Genomic DNA, 16,070 nt, shown 5'->3' with positions numbered 1-16,070 from the left:
TAGGAGTTCGCCCAGGGGCGCCCTAATGCTCTAGTAGGACGCCATGCTCCAAGACCAGCTTTCCCTAGGCTGCGACTCTGGGTACCCAAGTGGGTCGGGGTCACAGTGCAATGATGCACGACCATCTTCAGCTTCCCGTGGGGACACACGGCCCGGGGTGGGTCTGAACTCCCACGGCCTCCGGCTCACGCGCGCGGGGGGGGGCGTACACGTGGTGACCTGCCCGGGGCCGGGTTCCCGGCTTCGGCTCCTCCTCCCTCCAGCTCTCGTTCGGCTTTCTGCAGTATCACGTGCAGCCGCGCCGGGTGCAGGATGGCGGCAGCCGCTGCAGCGGTGGGTGTCAGGCTCCGAGACTGCTGCAGCCGGGGCGCTGTGCTTCTGCTCTTCTTTTCCCTATCCCCTCGGCCCCCGGCCGCCGCCGCCTGGCTACTGGGCCTGCGGCCCGAGGACACCGCCGGAGGCCGCGTGTCCCTAGAGGGGGGCACCCTGCGCGCCGCTGAAGGCACCAGCTTCCTCCTGCGCGTCTATTTCCAGCCTGGGCCCGCGGCGCCCGCGGCGCCGGTACCTGCACCCACCTTTTCCCCTGGGGAGAACAGCACTGGCGACTGGGCTCCACGGCTCGTGTTTATCGAGGAGCCTCCGGGAGGGAGCGGCGCGGCGTCCAGCGCTGTGCCCACGCGCCCCCCGGGGCCGCAGCGCTGCCGCGAGCAGAGCGACTGGGCATCGGACGTGGAGGTCCTGGGACCCCTGCGCCCTGGAGGCGTGGCGGGTTCAGCCCTAGTCCAGGTGCGGGTGCGGGAACTCCGCAAGGGTGAGGCTGAGCGAGGCGGCGCGGGCGGTGGCGGGAAGCTCTTCTCCCTGTGCGCCTGGGACGGGCGCGCCTGGCACCATCACGGCGCCGCTGGCGGCTTCCTGCTGCGCGTCCGCCCACGGTTGTACGGCCCCGGCGGGGACCTGCTGCCCCCTGCTTGGCTGCGGGCGCTCGGAGCACTCCTGCTGCTCGCCCTGTCTGCCCTGTTCAGCGGCCTGCGCCTGAGCCTGCTCTCGCTGGACCCGGTGGAGTTACGGGTGCTGCGGAACAGCGGCTCGGCCGCCGAGCAGGAGCAGGCGCGCCGAGTGCAGGCCGTGCGCGGCAGGGGGACCCATCTGCTCTGCACCCTGCTCCTGGGCCAAGCCGGAGCCAACGCGGCCCTGGCGGGCTGGCTGTACGCCTCGCTGCCGCCTGGCGTCGGGGGTACGGGGGAGGACTACGGCGACGCGGGAATTCACTTCCCGTGGCTGCCGGCGCTCGTGTGCACCGGCGCGGTGTTCCTGGGCGCTGAGATCTGCCCCTACTCAGTGTGTTCGCGGCACGGGCTGGCCATCGCCTCGCACAGCGTGTGCCTGACCCGGCTTCTGATGGCGGCCGCCTTCCCCGTGTGCTACCCACTGGGCCGCCTGCTCGATTGGGCTCTGCGCCAGGAGATCAGCACCTTCTACACGCGGGAGAAGCTGCTGGAGACGCTGCGAGCCGCGGACCCTTACAGCGACCTAGTCAAAGAGGAGCTCAACATCATCCAGGGCGCCCTGGAGCTGCGCACCAAGGTGGTGGAGGAGGTGCTGACCCCCCTCGGGGACTGCTTCATGCTGCGCTCCGACGCGGTGCTGGATTTTGCGACTGTCTCCGAGATCCTGCGCAGCGGCTACACGCGCATCCCCGTGTACGAGGGCGACCAGCGGCACAACATTGTAGACATTCTGTTTGTCAAGGATTTGGCCTTCGTGGACCCCGACGACTGCACGCCGCTCCTCACCGTCACTCGCTTCTACAACCGGCCCCTGCACTGCGTCTTCAACGATACCCGGCTGGACACGGTGCTGGAGGAATTTAAGAAGGGTGAGTATATGGTCTATTTCCTCCCTCCACTCCTCCTCACTTTAAAAGTATTGGAGTGCTTGCGTGCTCAGTCGTGCCCGACTCGGTGCGACCCCCCATGGACCGTAGCCTTTCGTAAACACGTGAGGCTTCAGGTACCCAGAGCAGCTTCTCTCCTATGGTACCAAAAACTCGAGGAAAGTCCCACCGCATGGCTCCCTGTGTCTTTTCATTGCACTTCTCCCTACCTTCCTTGAGGCTGACTGAGTCCCTGCCTCTTCCCCTTTATGTGGTTCACAAGATTCACTGCATGCCTCATTTATTCCATTCCAGTATTTTTTCAGGGCCCACCAATTGTCAGGTATTGTGCAGGTCAGTCCTTGGTGGACACTGCATAGCTCCCCATTGCAGGAGAAACTTCTAAAGGTTCCTGTAACAAGTAGTCTTCGCCTTGAACTCTTCGCTCTGGGTGGAAGTTCACCATTTCCAATTCCAGAGCAAACTCCATTGCTGGACAGCTCCAGCTGCTGACAATTGATTTCTTACTAGGAGCAGAAATTTATGTCTCCAGAGCTTCTTTCCGGGTCCTGGTTTTGCCCTTTGAATCGCATAGAGCAAGCCCCAGCCATCTTAGCTATTCTTCCCCCATATCGATCTTTCCATAAGCTGTGCCTTGGACACACACCAAGTACCCAGGTTGGAGATTAAAAGTTAACTAATGCAGTGACATCCTTGTACTTGTGGAAACTGTGGTCTCATGAAGTAAAGTAGATCTAGACCTGAGGAAATATTCTGGTAAAGGAAACCACTAAAAAACTTGCATATCCAAATGAATGGGGTTTCCTTCAGAGCGGTCACATCCCCTACCCTTGTTGTCATACCTATAACATGTTTACTACATATCTGGGGTTTGCCTTTGGAAACTGTCTTCTGAGGCTGAGAATGATTCACTCCAGAAAAATCAGCCTGGAAACTCTGGGGCTGATCCTCTTGACATTACAGTTTGACTGGTCGCCCTAGTTAACCAGAGTTGACCCACAAGGACCCTGGATTGTTTTTGAAAGTCAAATCTACCTTCATGAGTCACCATTGAGAGCTTTCAGAAGACCATCTCACAGACCCCTAAAGCAATTCAAGAAATTATTTGAAAACAGTGACACAGTTAGAATAAGTGTAGAACCTCCCAGAATTTTGAGAGAGGCATTCATCTATACATATGAGTTGGCATGTTTATTGAAAACAAAACAAAGCAAAAAAAATAATCCCTTGACTTTAGAATCTGGTTGCAAATGTAGCTCCCTGTGGCTAGCAGAAATCTCACTTGACTGCGTGTTTCTGATGTATTTTTCTGTTTGTCAAAAATTCAGTCTCATCACCTACTTTATCAGCACAGGTACTCTATGTATATGAAGAATTTGAAAAGAGAGAAATCTGTGGTCTTCCTCCTGCCACAATATTTTTAAACAAGTAAAATTGTATTGAATATCAAAACGTAACCTGAGAAGGAGGAAAAAGTCAAAAAAGCTACTTTCGATCTCAGATTTGGAGAGAAAACAATCCTACATTTTGTGTTGGTATCATGAGAAGGGAAAGGAAATATAAATATATTGCAGCTGTTTTAACCCAATCTGGGCTACTATCTCACCCTCTTCTGTCTCCCCCAAGTCCTTCCATGACTCAATCCCACTGCACTTGGAGGTTCAGCCATCCAGTCTTAGCATTTTTCTGACATTTTACGTACCCTCCAGAATGGAGTCTTGGTTCTGGGCATAAAAGTTTTGAAAATTTGTATTAGCTTACTAGGGTTTCCATAACAAAATACCATAGACTGAGTGGCTTAAACAACAGAAATTTATTATCTCATAGTTTGGAGGCTGCAAGTCCAAGATCAAGGTGTCTTCAGGCTTGATTTCTTCTGAAGCCACTGTTCTTGGCTTGCAGATGGCAGCCTTCTTGCTGTGTCCTTACATGGTGGCCACTTGGTGTGTGTGTGTGTGCTCATCCCTGGAGTCTCTCTGTGTGTGTGAATCTCTTCTTATAAGGACACCAGTCAGATTGGCTTAAGGCTCACCCTTGTTGTTGTTGTTTGGTCGCTAAGTCATGTCCAATTCTTTTGCAACCCCATCGACTGTAGTCCACCAAGCATAGGATTTTCCAGATAAGAATACTGGAGTGGGTTGCTATTTCTTGCTCCAGGGGATCTTCCCAGCCCAGGAATTGAACTCTTGTCTCTTACATTGGCAAGTAGCTTCTTTACCACTGAGCTACCTGGGAAGCCCTAAGGCTCACCCTATCAGCCCCTTTTTAATTTAACCACCTCTTGCATGTGATTGGGCTTCCCTGGTGACTCAGATGGTAAAGAATCCACCTGCCAATGCAGGAGACAGGGGTTCAATCCCAGGGTCGGGAAGATCCCCTGAAGAAAGGAATGGCAACCCACTCTAGTATTCTTGCCTGGAGAATTCCATGGACAGAGGAGCCTGGCAGATGCATGGGCTCTCAAAGAATCAGACATGACTGAGCAACTTTCACTTTCTACATGTGGTAGCCAAGATAGTGTTCATTGTCATGCACTGCTAGACAAGATTTTTTTTATTGAGATATAGTTGATATACAATATTATATAAGTTTCAGGCATATAACATAGTGATTCACAATTCTTAAAGGTTACATTCCATTTATAGTAATTGTAAAATATTGGCTATAGTCCTTGTTTTGCACTATATATCCTTGTAGCTTATTTATTTTATACATAATAGTTTGTACCTGTTAGTCCCCTACCCCTATGGGGCCCCCCTCTCTTTTTTCTCCCCTCTGGTAACCCTCAGTTTATTCTCCATATCTCTAAGTCTTGTGTCTTTTTGTTATATTCACTACTTTGTTTTATTTTTTAGATTCCACATATAGGTGATATCATACAGCATTTGCCTTTCTCTTCCAGACAACATTTCTAATGAAATTCCTGGGAACTCATTTATTCATTAATTATTTACTGGGCATCTGCATAGAGCTAGGCAGCAGGGGAGACAATAAGATTGCCCTAAGAAAGATAACAGTCTCCAAGGGAGAACAGTGTTAGAATAAAGGCAGTCTCCTGAAGCAGAAATTGTGCCTTTCTAACCTCTGTATCTCTGGCACCTTGCACTGTGCCTCGCACATAGTAGGCTGCTCGAAAAAGTCAGTATTGATCAGATATGAGTCTTGTTGCAGAATTTCTAAATCTGGTCTTAAAAAGGCCTGGTAGTGTTCTATCAGCAAGTGGTTAGTTTGCAATTAGGTAGATCTCCAAAAAGAGGCATGTAGTTACACCAAGGAAGATATTTCCACGCCCCCTTAGAACCTCCCTCCTTCCTCAAAGTGTGGTCCATGAACCAGCAGCATGGGCCTCACCTGGGACCTTTTCAGAAATGCAGATTTTCATGCCTCACTCCAAATACACTGAATAAAAATCTGCATTTTAGCAAGTCCCCAAGAGACTCATGTGTACATTAAATTTTGAGAAGCATTGCCTTATGAGGATCTTATTAACAATGATTGGTAGATTAACTTAGAATAGAATAAATATAAGGTATAATTATTAAGGTAGGTGTTCTCTGGCTCCAAGCCATATAATACAGTGGTCATTTTTTATAAGAGTTATGTTTCCATCATAGGTTAGGAGAGGAAACTGAATTGAACTATCTTTCTTTACCTTTAAAAATAACGTTTTAGTCAAGTCATAACAGCCCTTCCATTTCCCTCACTCCCTTGTACTTCAGGTAATTTAACCGCCTAAACAAACCCCTTAGGAGGTAGGAGAGGAAAATGGTCATTTTAATAGGAACAACAGTTACCATTAATTGAGCAACAGCTCTACCAGGCACCGCGCCAAGCTCTTCATATACTCAGAACAACCCTCCTGGGTAAGAATTATTAACTCCATTTTACAGATGAAGAAACTAGAGCTCAGACTGATTACATGACTTGCTCAACTTTCCAGAGCTAATAATTGCCTGAATCATGATTTGAACCAGACTGAAGGACCCGAAAGCCTATTTTTTCCCCACCACACGTCTTATTCCACTTCCCATCCCAAAACTCCTGCCATCCAAAGAGTTCAAAGCTGGTCTTTCACTTCAGACTTGCTGCCTGTGACTGATTCACCTCCTGTTTCTGCAGGTTGGAAATGTAGCTTTTTATAATTACACTAATTGCTAATATGCATTTTACAAAAAATTTCTACCTCTCTTATCCGTAAAACAACTCTGCAGGTGTAGGTGAGGACCATAAGCATCAGAAGAGTTCCTTGCTCTGCCTAAGATCATCACTCACCTGGTTGGTATATTCCAAGGCCCAGATTCAAGTCCGGGTCTTGTGACTCCAAAGCTCATATCCATTTAAGATTTTCTCTATATATTTCTTGGGCGTTCCAAGTCTTTAGAAGTGGGGGAAAGGAAAGCAAGCATGCTAGCTTTACAAAAAGGAACAATATTTCTCCCCACTAGACAGTGAATTCCTTGAGGGCAGAGGATGAATCTTACTTACTTTATGTGCTCAGAACAAACACAGTGGCCCTCATGACTACTTCTTCTTGTTGTTGTTTAGTCATTAAGTCATACCTGATTCTGTGTGACCCCATAGACTATAGCCAGCCAGGCTCCTCTGTCCATGGAATTCTCCAGGCAAGAATACTGGAGTGGATTGCCATTTCTGTCTTCAGGGGATCTTCCCAACCCAGAGATTGAACCCACATCTCCTGCATTGGCAGGCAAATTCTTTACTGCTGACCCACCAGGAAAGTACTGGCCATCATGACAAGAGGTTGAATAAATATTTATTGAATAAATGATCTTAAATGGCTGATTACTATTTTATTTCTGTGTTTGAGTGAGGTGAACTTTAAGTACAGAATAATTCGTGTTGTTCCATTGACCATGACCAATCTTTCCTCTTCCTGGGTTTTCCACCCCAGTTAGTGGCACCACTGTGCCCACAGGCTACCAGGCTAGAGATTCTCTCCTTCCCCCCACCCTCATCCTATTAATCACTATCTGCCACAGTGATTTCAGGCTGCCACAACATATGTCAAATTGAATGGCTTAAACAACAGAAATCTATTTTCTCACTTTTCTGGAGGCGAGAAGCTCAAGATCAAGGTTCCAGCTGATTTGGTCTCTGATAAGAGCTGTCTTCCTGGCTTGCCGACAGCTACCTTCTCACTGTGTCCTCACGTGGCCTTCCCTTAGTGCACACGCACAGGGAGACAGAGAAACAGCTCCGGTGTCTCTTCTTCTCATGAAATCACCAGTCCTTTTGGATTAGGACCCCACCCTTCTGATCTCATTGAACCTTAGAGGCCCACTGGGAGTTGGGGCTTCAACGTGTCAATTTGGAGAGGGGAAAGCACACAAGCATTCAGTCCATAATAATCTCCAAAGTCAGCCCCATATTTGAACAAAGTCTGCAAAAAAGTTTGCCAATATTGCATATTTCTTGTATTGAATACCTATGCATAACTTAGTCCACTATTTATTCCACTTAGGTTATTCTTTAATTTTATTCAATAAATAATATTGTGTAGGCACAGTGGAGAATACTACCAACAGGGGCCCTGTCTGAATGGAGCTTTCATACTAATACAGGAGACAGAAATTAAACAAATGAGATAGGAATTAAGAGCATAAGCTTTGGTACCAGACTGCTCTGGGTTGCATCCTGGCCTTGGACAATTTATTTAACTCTTTGCTTCATTAGCTGTAAAATAAGGGTAATAATAGGATTATTTTTCACTTTATCTTTTTAACTGAAGGATAATTGCTTAATAGAATTTTGTTTTCTGTCAAACCTCAACATGAATCAGCCATAGGTATATGTATATCCCCTCCCTTTTGAACCTCCCTCCCATCTCCCTCCCCATCCCATACCTCTAGGTTGATACAGAGCACCTGTTTGAGTCAGGATTATTTGAAATATTAAGATAATATTAAGACAGACAATATTGCAGCAGCAGCAAGACAATATTGCATAATACAGCTTATTTAGTAACTGTCATATAATAAGTGCTAAATAAATGTTAGCTCTGATTACTAACTATAAACACAAATCTATTACATACTCATTTGTGCAAATGCCTCCTGAGAAGTTCTACTTCCTCCAATTTTTTTCCACCTTCAAATCCATCCTTTCCAGAGCCAATAAATAATCCCTGGTGTCATCATCCTCTGCTTCAAACACTTCTGCAGTCCTCCCCACTGCCTACAAGATGAAGTCTAAGCTGTGCCCTTAGGACCTGCTCCCAGCCCTCCCCTGCAGACTCATCACTCCCACAGTTTTATGCTCCAGCAAGGCCAATCTTCATGGCCACACTGTGCTATTGTCCTCTTTGACAGAAACATACATCACCTGACTAATCCCTACTCCAGGCAAACATACTGGAGTGGGTTGCCATTTCCTACTCCAGGAGATCTTCCCGACCCAGGGACCAAACCCTGGTCTCCCGCATTGCTGGCAGATTCTTTACCATGTAAGCCACAAGGGAAGCCCAATTACTACTCTAGCCCCTCCTTTAACACACAGCACAAGGGCCACCTCCTCTGCGAAACTTCTCCTGTAAACCTCATGTTTGGACAACTTAATTCTTCAATATCTCTGTTATTGAACTAATGGGGTATTATTAGTATCTGTTGAAAAGTGCCACCCATCCATATAGAGAGCATCTGGAGGACAGAGGCTGTCATATCTACCTTTGTAGCTGTAGCACCTAACAATGGATATGACACAGTAAGTTTTCAATAAGTCTTTACTGAATGACTGAATGAATCACTGGAAGGAGTTGAACTTGTTTATAATGGAAGGGATCTGCAGAGCTCTCGTAAATGAATCATTCATTATCTTCAGTCCAATCACTTTGGACCATGCAGAAGGACAAAGTCAAAGTTTAAATGTTAGGGGAAAAGTGTTATGTATTTGTTTCTTTGAGTTCCCTGGTGGCTCAGTGGTAAAAGAATCTACCTGCAATGCATCCGGGTTCGATCCCCTGGGTTGGGAAGATCCCCTGATGGAAGGTGTGGCAACCCACTCCAGTATTCTTGCCTGGAAAAATCCATGGACCAGAGGAGCCTGGTGGACTATAGCCCATAGGGTTGCACAGTCAGACACAAATGAAGCAACTAAGCAGCAGCAGCATTATGTTTCTTTACTTCTTTAGGTAACAATTATTTAGCCCTTTCCAAACACTGTGCTAAGAGTTGGGTATATGAGACACAATCCCTCCTCTCAAGGAGCCTTCAGCTTAATGGGAAAATAGCTTTCCCCTTTGAAAAGCTAGAAGGCAGCCTGAACTGGTCTTTCCCCCCAACTTCCTACAATGTTACATTTCACAAGTCATAGCTTAGCATGTAAGTTATGTGGATAAGACAGACCTGTATATAAATCATTAAAGCAAATGTGAAAGTGAAAGTCCTTAGTCATGTTCGACTCTTTGCAACCCCATAGATTATACAGTCCATGGAATTCTCCAGGCCAGAATTCTGAAGTGGTTAGCCATTCTCTTCTCCAGGGGATCTTCCCACCCCAGGGATTGAACCCAGGTCTCCCACATTGCAGGTGGCTTCTTTACCAGCTGAGCCACCAGAGAAAGCAAACATGAAATAATAGAAATACTGACATGCAATGAGACTATGGAGAAGAGAGTGATTATGATAGGGTTATTTTGCTTTTACAAAAGTTTTACTAAAATTTTAAGTTTTATACTTATTCACTCTAGAAAATTGAAAACTGTAAAACAAAGTATGAAAATCACCAGAAGATAATCATTCTACTGTCCTGAAATAATAACTTTTAATATTTTGTCATGTTAAAAATATGGTGCATGCAATAACAACATTAATCAAATTCTTAAACAGGAAAAAAAGAAAAACCCTCTGGTCTTACCTTCTTCCAGAGATCAAATATCTCATTCTAATCCCAAGAGTGATTTTTTGATGAGGTGGTATTATTTTCACAGTAGTCTCCTTGAGTTGAGTTCTATAATTTGGGAACACTAATTCAAAAAACACAGCCTTAGAAATTTATTGAACTTAATTTCTAAAGTTTACTCTTATATTTATTGGATTGTTTTTAGGAGAAAACTAATCTTGTATAGATAACATGGGGAAGGAAAAAAGCTTTGTTCCAAAGTTGAAGGCCTCTGGGTACTATAGCTCCAGTATCTAACTTGGTTAAACAATATAGCTCTGTCTTCCTAAACAAAAGACAGCAAAATCCATGTAATGTTGGGTTACTCGATCTTGTAGGCAAGCATAGCCATCTAAAATGTAAATGGCCTGTTGCTGTTTTCAAACTCGGCCTTTGTCCATTGATTGATTGATTCATTCATTCAATTAATATTTATTGAATTGCTGCTTTGGGCCAGGCACCTGGGTGGGACTTGGGAATATAGACGTGAACAAGAAAGACATTGAGCAGCAATTATGGGGCTGAAAGAGGTCCACTTCAATTTTTGGTCTACTGCATGCAATTTGTTCCCTAAAGTACATCCAACCAGCCAGTAAGTGCTTCTGGCACAGACACACAGTATAACATTTTCACTGGGGAATAATCTGAAAAGTCAGTGTTTTGCTTCATCACTCCAAATTCTATTGTGAGCTATTTTAGCAGAAAGAATAGTCATCCCACTGTTTAATTCTATAAAAAGCTGCCAAAACATTAATGTTCCTTTCTTTGTCTTCTATAAAAGGAAATTAAAAAGTTATTTCACTCAAAGTTATATTTCACCGATATAATTAGAGGTAATATGCTTTAAAATGTGTTAAACATTGCTAAATAATAATTAGTAAAACTTAGAATAAGATGTTCCTTCTAAACAATAATAATTAGAGTAACAGTAAACAAAGCATGGTCCATCATATCCAGGGAGGAAGAACAAAAGAAAACAAGGAAAAGTGAAAATAATTAATTATACAAGGTGCTAAAATTGCTGATTTATATTTCTTTCTTTACAACTTTTCATTGTGATTGTTTTAATATTGTTATGCAGTAGTCTTTTTTTCTTAGCCTAGCAGTAGATATACCAGATAACAAGAGAATCTGAACTGAAAGGAGCGCTGGAAGACCTGAGAGAGAGTCTGATTCACACTTTCTTTTTTTTAGATTTACTTACCCTTTCTAGAACATAACAGCCTTTGTTATCAGACTCTGTTTATATCTACGCTAACCCCCACAGACTGCAGTCAAATTCTGTTTCCTCTTTTTATCATGTTTTGTGGGTCTTCTTTTACTTGGAGGACATAGTAGCTTACCTTGATTTTATTTTTTAACAACCAGATACACTTGGTCATGTTTCTGGCTCCCTTAAAGCATTTGGTGTCTCAGGGCAGGGGGTCTGTAGATTTTTCTATTGTTGTTTGGCCACTAAATCATGTCCAACTCTTTGCAACCCCATGAACTGCAGCACACCAGGCTGCCCTGTCCTTCACTATCTTCCGGAGTTTGTTCAAACTCATGTCCATTGAGTTGGTGATGCTATCTCATCATCTCAACCTCTGTTGTCCCCTTATCCTTTTGGCTTCAATCTTTCCCAGCATCAGGGTCTTTTCCAAAGAGTCAGTTCTTCACATCATGTGGCCAAAGGATTGGTGTTTCAGCTTCAGCATCAGTCCTTCCAATGAATATTAAGGACTGATTTCCTTTAGCATTGACTGGTTTGATCTACTTACAGTCCAAGGTAGTCTCAAGAGTCTTCTCCAGCACCACAATTCAAAAGCATCAGTTCCTCTGTGCTCAGCCTTCTTTATGGTCCAACTTTCACATCCATACATGACTACTGGAAAAACCAAAGCTTTGACTATGCAGACTTTTGTTGGCAAAGTGATATCTCTGCTTTTTAATACAACTGTCTAAGTCTGTCACTCAGTTGGTAAAGAATCTGCCTGCAATGCAGGAGACCTGGGTTCGATCCCTGGGTTGGGAATATCCCCTGGAGAAGGGAAAGGCTACCCATTCCAGTATACTGGCCTGGAGAATTCCATGGACTGTATAGTCCATGGGGTCGCAAAGAGTTGGACGCGACAGCTTTCACTTTTTTTTTCACCATTTTTTTCACTTTCACTTTTTCAGGTCTGTCACAGCTTTCCTTCCAAGGAGCAAGCGTCTTTTAATTTCCTGGCTGCAGTCACTGTCCACAGTGAGTGTGAAGCCCAAGAAAAATAAAATCTGTCACTGTTGCCACTTTTTTCCCTTCTATTTGCCATGAAGTGATGGGACCAGATGCCACGATCTTAGTTTTTTAGTGGTGAATAGATTTTTCTAGTACTCTCATAAACTGGTTTACCTCTAGGCCCATGTTTAGAGATTCCTGGACCTTTAATAACAATTTCAATCCTCTATTTCCTGCTGTCTATTCCTTTCCAAACTAGATTCTTCTCAATTCTTCCTTCCGTTCTTCCCTTTCTCCCTTCCTTCCTTCTATATGACATTATTCTCTATGAGGCCTCCAGTCTTCCTGCTGCTTGCAGTCAAGTAAGGAGATACACACTAATAGTAAACAATTACAAAGGAAGACAAGTGATTTGAAGGAAAAGTATAGGGAGCTCTGAGAGCATATAACAGGGGGTCCTGACCTGGTCTTACAGGTTAGGATAAACTACCCCCTCCCCACGTGATATTTGTGCTGAATCCTAAAGGGTGGAGAGGAGTTCACCAGAGCTTTCCAGGAGAAGGGAACAGACATGCAAAGGCTCTGAGGAAAGAGGGCCAAGTGGGTGTCTTGCAGGGTTCCTGAGCCATTTGACACCCAGTGGGGAAAGCACCACCTCTGCCGACCAGTCTTCTTTCTATCGATGTGATCAGAATTCTGGGCTACCAGGGCTCTGGGAGATGGATATGAATGTAAATATCCAAGAGCATGAAAAGAGGAAGGACCCTGATGGAAATGATACAGAGCAGCCTGGGGTGCAGACAAGGGCATCCGGACAACATCTATGGGTGATGGAGGGCCGAGGGGCGTTGGCTGCTAGGGAGAAATGATTCCCTGGAAGGATGTGGGAAAACTTCTCTGAGGAAGTGAATGAAGAGGGACTCTGATAAGCAGTTATGAAGGGAAAAGACATTCTAGCTGAGGCAGGAGCTTGAGTGAGAAAAGGAAAGAGAGCCAAGAGGACCTTCAAAAGCTGTTAAAGCCATGATTATATTGTTGCTTTTCTTCCAGCAAAATGGAGAACTAGGCAGATCGAGACGTTTGTCAAACATAATTTATGTTCTCTCCAAGTGCCAAAACTGTATATTTTAACCATTTTTGGTGGTGATATTTCTAAAATGTTTTATGCCCGTTCCTGCCTGCCTTAATAAAGGATCCTAAATATAACAACCTTTTCTTGATGATGCATGATCATGGTCATGAGAGTGTAGTTATTTTATGCTGCATTATAAATCAGTTCTCTGCACTTTCATTTTTCTCTGTCCTCTGGCTATCAGCTGCTAGTTCTTTTTGAGTCAGCCTCAAGCAAATCCCTGTCCCCACCTCGCTCATCACAAAATCATTCTATTTAACTGAGAAACCAAGTAAATACACGGGTTGGGAATCATATGCCTGATGTACAATAGGCTTCAATAAGTATTTGTTGAATAAATGATTAATTAGGCTTGGACTGGGAGTCTCAGGTATGGGGTTGGTGTACAGACCTAGAATGGTTCCTCCTGGGACCAGACTCAAAACCGTGCGAAGTCACCTCCAGATAATGGGTGGTTACGCTGCTATTTTTTGTAGTGTTGCTTAGCAAGCCAGACTGCCAACCAGCTTAGAATCTAGTTACTAACAACAATTTTCTTCATGCCCTGGTGATCCTGGTTACCATGGTGTTCTGGGTGACATGGCTGGCTTTTTTTATAATTGTCTTTTAGTGGCTCGAGAAATTTTTTTGTGATAAATGCACTGATTATTTCTGATGAAGTAGGGCAGGATTACTACAAAGTACAGACTTTTTAAAAAAACTAGAAAAAGGGACTGTTTTGCTTTTCCAGATTAAGGTGGTTGCTGCAGGACTGGTAGGATATTTTGTGTGTTGCTCTTCCTGATTTGATAGAAAGTGATTTGATTTGATTGTATAAATTTTTTTTTAAGTCTAGCTTGTGTCAAGGTAATATTTCTTATCGTATTCTTTAATATTAAAATATAAAACTTAGGAGTTCAAGCTCCTTTGTAAACTTAAGAGGCTATAATTATTGGCACTGTTAAAATTTTGATATGTCATATATCATCACACCAGAGGAGGGCATGGCAACCCACTCCAGTATTCTTGCCTGGAGAATCCCCATGGACAGAGGAGCCTGACTAGCTACAGTCCATAGGGTTGCAAAGAGTCGGACATGACTTGTGTGATTAAGCAAAGCACATCTCATCACAAAGAAGCACCCTGTTAAGCCAAACTGGTTTTGTGGCCCAGGACTGTTTAGTATAGAATTTTAGAGCATGAAAAATGACCTTGGAGATCACCTGATCCCATCCTTAAAATTTTTTTGTAATTTTTATTTATTTATTTACTTTGGCTGTGCTGACTCTTTGTTGCAGTGTGTAGGCTTCTCATTTTGGTGGCTTCTCTTGTTGGGGAACACTGGCTCTAGGCATGCGCACTTCAGTAGCTGTGGCTCACAGGCTCTAGAATGGGGGCTCAGCAGTTGTGGCGGAAGGGCTTAGTTGTTGCAAGGCATGTGGAATCTTCCCAGACCAGGGCTTGAGCCCGTGTCCCCTCTATTGGCAGGAGGATCTTATCTACTGCACCACGAGGTAAATCCCCCCATCCTTTAATTTTAAGGCAGAGAAAGCTGAGGCCCAGAAAAGACAAATTATAAAAATAGTGATGATAATCCCTTATAGTTGCAAAGCATTTACATTTGCAAAGATCTTTCCAAACAGTAATTCATTTTGTGCTCACCATGCATGTGAAGTCAGTAGAATTTATCCCCATTTTGTTGAAGAGGCACATGGGATCTGGAGACACAAGTGTCCTGTTCAGTGTTAATGACTGAGGCAGACCCAGAAGCCACATCTGTGATTTGCTGTCTCAGACCACGGAGCCACAGTCAGACATAGTCACAGGAACCTGGGCCCTGCTCTTCTGTTTACTAGCTGTGTGACTAGGGCAGGTCACTCCACCACTCCAAATGAGGCTTACCTTCCTTCTTAAAATGACAGTATTTTAAAAACAGCAATATTGATCCTACATTGTAATATTAACATGAAGGCTAAAGATAATGCTTATGTAGTACGTAAGACAGTCCCCCATTTGCCTTTCACCTCACTGATCTAGTTAAATGAATTCTATCTAGTTAGTTATTTTGTGTAACAAGTGCTTTCCCTGATTCAGCCCATATGGAAGTCATTGCATATAATAAGAAAATAAGAATGACAGCTGTTTACCTTGGATAGGGCCCAGAGACCAAATTGATTGTGGAAATTTCCTTACATTTCTTTTATCCTGTCATCAGTTAGATTTCCTTCTGTATCACTGTGCCCTTCCTCAGACATCCCAGACAAATTAAAAAAAAACATAATCTACAAACAAATATCATACCAGATCAATGAAAGCTCTTAAAGCTGCAGTTCAGTTCAGTTCAGTCACTCAGTCATGTCTGACTCTTTGCAACCCCATGGACTGCAGCACGCCAGGCCTCCCTGTCCATCACCAACTCCCGAAGCTTACTCAAACTCATGTCCATAGAGTCAGTGATGCCATCCAACAATCTCATCCTCTGTCGTCCCCTTCTCCTCCCGCCTTCAATCTTTCCCAGCATAAGAGTCTTTTCAAATGAGTCAGTTCTTCGCATCAGGTGGCCAAAGTATTGGAGTTTCAGCTTCAGCATCAGTCCTTCCAATGAGTATTCAGAACTGATTTTCTTTAAGATTGACTGGTTGGATCTCCTTGCAGTCCAAGAAACTCTCGAGAGTCTTCTCCAACACCACAGTTCAAAAGCCTCAATTCTTTGGCACAACATATTTTGATAGAGTTAGTGGGAAAGAAGGCAACGTATATACCCCAAGCCATGGAGGCCTCTAATGGCAGGAAGAAGAGTTCAGAAATGATCTTCCCTGGTTACCCATCCATGTTACTGAGATGAGGAATAACCTCATGAATGAAGTGTTTGGGGGCAATCTGGTTTTACTGGATAGGATTGATTACAGCAGAAAAAAAAACAACGGGAGGACTGGGTAGGATATTGGTGCAATTCTCCAGGATACAAT

At 44.4% G+C, this 16,070-nt stretch overlaps 1 protein-coding gene across 5 annotated transcripts in view; it reads left to right on the top strand.

Annotated features, from left to right (window-relative positions):
• The first annotated feature begins 280 nt into the window (after positions 1–280).
• Positions 281–16,070, top strand: part of CNNM1 (cyclin and CBS domain divalent metal cation transport mediator 1) — a 60,313-nt gene continuing 44,523 nt past the window's right edge. For all 5 annotated transcript variants that reach the window (XM_081549194.1, XM_081549206.1, XM_081549188.1 and 2 more), the window contains exon 1: positions 281–1,876. In XM_081549194.1, the coding sequence (XP_081405320.1) occupies positions 313–1,876 (1,564 nt within the window). In that variant the 5' untranslated portion in view covers positions 281–312. The remainder of the gene's footprint in view (positions 1,877–16,070) is intronic.

Source organism: Giraffa tippelskirchi, chromosome 2, assembly GCF_054371585.1.
Source record: "Giraffa tippelskirchi isolate mGirTip1 chromosome 2, T2T-mGirTip1v1.2.pri, whole genome shotgun sequence".
NCBI classification, from domain to species: Eukaryota; Metazoa; Chordata; class Mammalia; order Artiodactyla; family Giraffidae; genus Giraffa; species Giraffa tippelskirchi.
Note: the sequence above shows the minus strand (reverse complement) of the source record. Positions and strands in the feature narration are given on the sequence as shown.